This window comes from Magnolia sinica, chromosome 2 (genome assembly GCF_029962835.1).
Source record: "Magnolia sinica isolate HGM2019 chromosome 2, MsV1, whole genome shotgun sequence".
Taxonomy (NCBI): Eukaryota; Viridiplantae; Streptophyta; class Magnoliopsida; order Magnoliales; family Magnoliaceae; genus Magnolia; species Magnolia sinica.
Genome location: NC_080574.1, coordinates 2,527,842 through 2,534,834, shown reverse-complemented (window position 1 = coordinate 2,534,834; position 6,993 = coordinate 2,527,842). Strand labels below are relative to the sequence as shown.

The 6,993-nt window shown below is 43.7% G+C and overlaps 1 protein-coding gene across 1 annotated transcript; it reads left to right on the top strand.

Annotated features, from left to right (window-relative positions):
- Positions 1 to 2,037: 2,037 nt before the first annotated feature.
- Positions 2,038 to 3,817, top strand: LOC131225828 (F-box/kelch-repeat protein SKIP11-like). Its single transcript, XM_058221423.1, has one exon. The coding sequence runs from the start codon at positions 2,239 to 2,241 to the stop codon at positions 3,409 to 3,411; it is 1,173 nt and encodes a 390-aa protein (XP_058077406.1). The 5' UTR covers positions 2,038 to 2,238; the 3' UTR covers positions 3,412 to 3,817.
- Positions 3,818 to 6,993: the final 3,176 nt, after the last annotated feature.

The window sequence follows — 6,993 nt, the reverse complement described above, 5'->3', positions numbered from 1 at the left end:
GTGAATTGAACATCTACCATTGAAAATTTCTTGGGGGCCACGGAAGCCTTGATCAAAGTTTTGGATCAATATTGTATTTGTGTTTTCCCTTCATCCATGTCTTTTTGATCTTATGAACATGTTTGATGAGAAATAAACGTCACTATGGGCCCTAGAAAGGTTTCAACAGTGGAAATCATTATTCCAACTGTTTCCTATGGTATGGTCCACTTGATCTTTGAGTATGCTTAAATTTTGGTCTAAACCCATAAAATAATATGGAAAAACGGATGGACGGTGTGGATAAACCAGATACATTCACGGTGGGCCCAACAGAGTTTACTCAGTACGATAAGAGCGTACTGACTAACTCAGTACGCAATCCGATTTCGTCTTTGAATATTTTGATTGCCGTCTAGTATCCTTTTGTTAGTTTTACACCATTTAAAAAAGAAGGATGGTGACTCTTTAAACATGCATCCGGGGTTGTATGTCAATTCAGACCATCCACATCGCTGGTTGGATGGACCATTACAGAGATCTTGCAGTGAGAGGACAGTACTAACCTTCTACTTTTCCCTTTGAGTTACTATTTTACTTTTAACTAGACATTTGATAGCGGATGGTTAGGATTGATTAATCAGTTTTATTTTAGATACATTCTTGCAGTCTGGTGCCACGTGAGGAGAAGAATGCACCATCATTTTTAAATGATGTGAAACTAACAAAGTAGTCTATGCATTTGATTGGATCACCTTGACCCACCTGACCTATAAGCATAATATCTGTGGGACCCACCATGATGTTTGTGTTGTATATATTCCATTCATCCGTCTCTCTGGCTCATTTTAGGACACGAGCCTAAAGATAAGGGCATATTTGGCTGGGCAGATTCGAAGGGATTGGACGATAGATCCTGGGATTGGCCAGGCGTGCCAAACCCATACGGATCCTGATCCCGAAATATAGCAATCCCATGGATCTTAACACAATCCACTGACATCACCGTCATTACCTTTAAATCCCATCCAATCCACCCTAATCCCTTCAAAATTGCTTAGGACGTGTTTGGTTCGAGGGATTGAAAGGGATAGGAAGGTTTAAACCCGGATATAGCAATCCCATAGATCTTGCACCAATCCAATGATGCAACTATCATTACCTTGAAATCCGTACAATCTACTCTAATACCATCCAATCTGCCGTGCCAAACAAGCCCTAAAGGCCTGTTTGGCCAAGCAGATCCCATGGTATTAGGAGGGATGGGATCAAATTTAAGGTAATTATGGTGGTGTCAGTGGATTGTCTTAAGATCCATGGGATTGCTTATATTCCAGACAAGTTCACTGGGCCTGTTTGGCACGCCCTGCATATCCCGGAATTTTACCTTACAATCCATCCAAGGGATAGGATCAATTTTAAGGTAATGATGGTGATGTCAGTGGATTGTCTTAAGATCCATGGGATTGCTCATATTCTAGGACAAGTTCACCAGATCTGTTTGGCTCGTCATGCCGATCCCTGGATATTGCCAATCCCATCCCTCCTAATCCCATCTAATAGTACATCCAGCGCCCGGCCAAACACACCATAAGAGAGATCTAAAACTCAAGTGGGTCATACCGTGGGAAACAGTCAAGATGGAGACCCAACCATTTGAACATTTGTGGGTCTAACTTCCAATGCGGGGCAAATCCATTCCGTTCATCTATTGAAACTCTTCCATCCAAGCATCTATGGGTTAGCTGGAGGATGAGATTTGTTACCCCTTCCATCTAAACATCCTGTGAGATGGGATTGGTTATAACCCTTACGTCCAAACATTCCACCGGATTGAGATAACATCTAATCCTATAATCCTATGCCATCCAAATACAATGGCACGAGATCCCGTGAGTCCACGAAACCCATGGTGTTACAATTCCATGACAAATATCAACTCCCACCTAATTCCACCTAATCCCACGCGCAAAACGCCCCCTTCTGGACAGGTCAGAATCAGATGCCATAGAAACACCGCGGTTGGCCCCACGCGAAAATGCGCACCACTTGTGGAATAAGCTGATTCGAGAGGGAAGGAACCGGCATCAGAAAAAGCCAGCCCTTCGCCAGAGACAAAAAGACGAAATCGCCCCCAAAGCTTCATATCCCTCCCTCCCTCTCTCACACGCACGTACAGCATTTGTGTTTGTAGAAAAAGCTTTTTCTACAAAGCTTTATTTGTGATTTCTGTGTGTTTGGTTGTGAATCTCATCTTGTATGAATTATCATTTCATGAAGAACAAGCATCACTTATACCAAGGTATCGATCAAGAAATCGGAGAGATGAAGTCCGCCGAGCATCCGATTTCTGATGATGAGTCCGATGGCGAATCACCTAACAAGGACCGATCGGATTCAAATCAACTTATCCAGCCGCTCGGCAGGGATATAACCATCAACTGCCTCCTCCGCCTGCCAAGGTCTGACTATGGTGTAGTTGCCTCCCTTAACCGGTGTTTCCGTTCCCTAGTCCGATCTGGCGAGCTGTACAAGCTCCGTCGTTGGGCAGGTATATCTGAACAGTGGGTTTACATCTCCTGCAGCCCCCTGGAGTGGGAGGCGTTCGACCCTGACCGCCGGCGTTGGATGCGCCTGCCGCGAATGCCTCCAAACGACTGCTTCATGTTATCTGATAAGCAGTCGATGTCCATCGGCACCGATCTTCTTGTTTTCGGTAAGGAAGTCATGTCCCACACAATACTAAGGTATAGCATTCTGACTAACTCATGGTCTTACTGCACACCAATGAAAACACCTAGATGCCTGTTTGGAGCTGCCAGCTTTGGACAGATAGCGATCTTTGCGGGTGGCGTAAATGCTCAAGGGATTGTATTGAGTTGCGTCGAGCTATACAATTCAGAGACAGGAACTTGGATGACACTGCCGAGTATGAATAAACCAAGGAAGAGCTGCTCAGGCACTTTCTTGAATGGAAAGTTCTATATCATGGGAGGTATTGGTAGCAATTCGGTGTCATATACGTGTGGTGAAGAGTATGATTTAGAGAAGAGGAGTTGGAGAATTATTCCAGATGTGTACCCAGTGACATGTGTGCCGACATCGCCGCCTCTGTCGATCGCAGCCGTGAATAATGAGTTGTATGCGGCTGATCATGCTCAGAGGGAACTGAGGAAGTATGATAAACAGAAGAAGAGGTGGGTCATTCTGGGAAGATTGCCTGAGGGTGTGGTTTCAACGAATGGTTGGGGAATCGGATTTAGGGGATGTGGGAAACGGATAGTTGTCGTTGGTACGGTGAGGGGGATGAGAGGAACTGGTACTGTTGAGATATTTTCGTGGGAACCGGTGGATGGGGTGCCAAGGTGGGAATTGCTGGCCAGCAGGCCTTTTGGAAGTTTCGTCTATAACTGTACCGTGATGGACTGCTAGCCTCTGTTGGAATGAATATGTAGTCTCTTTCATTTTTATTTTTATTTTTTCATTTTTTCTGAAAATTTCAGATTCTCGTCGAAGGACGAATAGAATGTTATCGGTCGTGGGATTGGACCGTTTTAGAGGTAGTTTACAATGATCGATCCAAGCTGTTCATCTGCTGGGCTCCATCATGGTATGGGTTATGCCCCAATATCTCCCTTGATCCTAACCTTTGAATTGCCGGCCGCAAATGAAAAAAATAAATAAATAAATGAACATCTCGGATCCCACCACTGCAAAAATGGTCAAAACAACGAAAAGGTGGGCCCCGCATGTACAGTTTATTGGGTAGGCCAAATGTTTTTTTATCAAACATGATAGTATACAGCTCCGTATAAGGAACCAAGCAATGATTTTGATCACAGAAATATGGGATCGTGGGTCAGTGATCAAGGGTGGGCATCACTACATGTATGGGATCTGATAGCCTGTTTTCACCCATCCTCAGTGGAGACTATCAAATCAACGGTACAGATCACTAATCTACGGACACATATGTACAGAATTCAATCCTGCAGGTCAGGAGATCAGGAAACTGTCCGTTGGCTAATGGTCAGATGATAAGGTCCGTCTAATTCGTCAGGAAATTAAGATAACATGGTTTCCGGGTAAAAAGTAAGTGGGATGGATAAAGCAAACTTTTGGATCTCTACTTCAGTATTTATAATTGAGCATGCGTCTATAGAAAATTCAGCTTGTGTACACTCCACCATCTCTGACAACATGTTAAATAGTTACCTGATCCTCCATCACGAGGGGTCCTTCAATGTTGACGCCCTGATCCAAGAAACAGGTCAGTGACCATGTTTTACAAAACAAATCTGTGGCTGAATAGGTCGAAGTTTTCTGAGACATAAAACTTGTTTCCAACATCTTGGCCTGACGTAGGGGAGGATGCGAGGTAAAGAACCCTTCCGTCTCCAGCTGGGAACAGGCAGCAGCCTTAAGTGGTCACCGTGATGTATGAGTCTTGTCCATACCGTCCTTACATTTTTTTTTTTTGTATCATTTTAATGTATAAGCTCATAAATAAGGTAGATCCCAGGTTCAATTGGACTACACAAGGGAGATTAAACCCTTATCGTTGAAAACTTCTTACGGGCCACAGAAGTTTTGGATGGAGCTGATATTTGTGTTTTCTATTCATACAAGTCTACGTAACTTTATTAATATGTTGGATGGGAAATCAGATTGTGTACTAAGTTATCTCACCGAGTAAACACAGTTGGGCCCATCTTAAATGTATATGGTCGTCCAGTTGGACCCGGCGGGTAGGACGCAGTCCACACCCGTCTCCAGCTAGGAACGGGCAGCAACTTTGAGTGGCCACCATTATATATGGGTCTTATCTTCACCGTTAATAATTTATTTTTTTCCCCGTATCATCTCAGGTGATAAGTCCAAAAATGAGGCTGTTTCAGGGCTCAAGTGAACGGTGCACTTTAAGCAAGGGTGGCAATGGGTAGGTGTGGCCCTGACCTCACCCAAGTCGATGCATGTATTCTGTAACCATGCGGTACATCTTTTTTAAAGATCATTTCAGGGCATGAGCCCAAAAATGAAGCAGATCCAAATCTAAGGCGGATATACTATATGAAATAGTAGTGATTGAACAACCCACAATTAAATTTTTTATAGGGCCTATCATAATGTTTCCCAAATATTTATTTGCCATCCAACATGTTGTTAAGTTCACATAAACTTAAATAAAAGGGAAAAAAACAAATCTCAACTAGATCTAAAACTTTTACAGCCTATTACAAGTTGTTAATGGTTAATCACCATTTTTTCCTATGGTATAGTACACCTTAAGGGCCTGTTTGGCCAGGTAGATTGGATGGGATTGGATGGTATTAGAGTGGATTGCATGGATTTCAAGGTAATGATAGCTGCATGAGTGGATTGGTGCAAGATCTATGGGATTGCTATATCCGATCTGTTTGACACGCCCAACCAATCCCGGGATTAAACATTCCAATCCCTTTCAATCCCTTGAACCAAACACGTCCCGGATAATTTTGAAGGGATTAGGGTGGATTGAATGGGATTTAAAGGTAATGATGGTGATGTCAGTGGATTGTCTTAAGATCCATGGGATTGCTGTATCCCGGAATTAGGATACCGTGTCTGTTTAGCACGCCTGGCTAATCCCGGGATCTATCTTCTAATCCCTTCCAATCCCATCCAATCTGCCCGGCCAAACAGGCCCTAAATTTATATCTATTTCATTTTTGGGTTGTGTATAAAATGATCTGTCAAAACGTATGAATGGCATGGATATAGAATACATGCTTCAACGTGGTCCCAATAATAAGGGTTGCACCATCTTGGGTCAAGGCAGGGCTGCACCTAGAGTTGTACACGAGTTGAACCGAGTCGAACTTGGCCCAACTCGGCTTGGCCAATAGCTAACTCCAGCTCAAACTTGTCTCAGATCAATCCCCAAGCCTGACTGGCCAACTCGGCTCGGTTCGGTCAGCAGCTCGGGCCAGTTCAAGCCGAGTTCGAGCCTATGTGACATTTTATCAAACATATAGACGACATCTTCAAATTTTCACATAATGCAAAACAATAACAGTAGCTCACAGGTATTTCATCACATTTGGCGGGCAACATCAAAATCATGGTTTTAGGGCCTGTTTGGTTTTCTGAGATACCAGCATTTAAGCGTAAAGATGTCATGATGACTTTCGATGCCTGTTTAGTTTCAGACGTAAATACCTGCTATATGAGTTGGCGGTAGATGGATGTAAAGTAGCCGCCCAACTTTCAAATTCGCTACGAGTAATCAAGAGGATTTCCAACTCTCAGCAAACCGGTCATTCGCAGATACAGTGGTTCGCGGGTGCATCGTAGGGCGATCGTTCGAGCAGTTATATCTTTAAATCCTTCTCATGGCTTCTCAGTCGTTCTTGGCAGGAAGGAACCGATTCAGCCTAATCAGATTTTTCAGACCTATACGGTGAGAAGACGACACCCATTGATGCTCCTCCTTCTCAAACTCTACTGGTTTTGCAGTCATCCCTTCATTGACGCCATGTTCATCTTTTTGTCCATGGTTCATAGGTATCGGCTTCGGAAAAGATCTTGCCAAAGATCGTCGAACACTACCGCAACACATCCAAACGCAGAGAGGTATATGTATGAAGGAAAGTTTGATCTCTACAGGGGGCTTGCATGTTTATGCATGTTTAGCTCCTTGCATGTCTTGCAATATTCAGGCCTTGCATGTTGTTGGAAAGCCTTATATTACATGCATCGAACTTCTTCTCCATCTCTGAGTTTGATATTCACTTCTTCTTCCTGCAGCGGACTGCTCAGCCATCAGATCCCGGACTTCTTCTCCATCTCCTATGCTTGTTCCTCGGATTGCTCAGCCGTCAGAATAGTACCGAGCACGGGACAGAAGGAGATGGCGTTGAAGAAACGTCGCATGGACTGGAGGCATTAATACGAATGATAATCGGTTGTTTGATTATTATCCTCACCATTCATTTCTTTCCGTGCCGCTACTAGGTTGTTTTTGTTTCGTTTTTA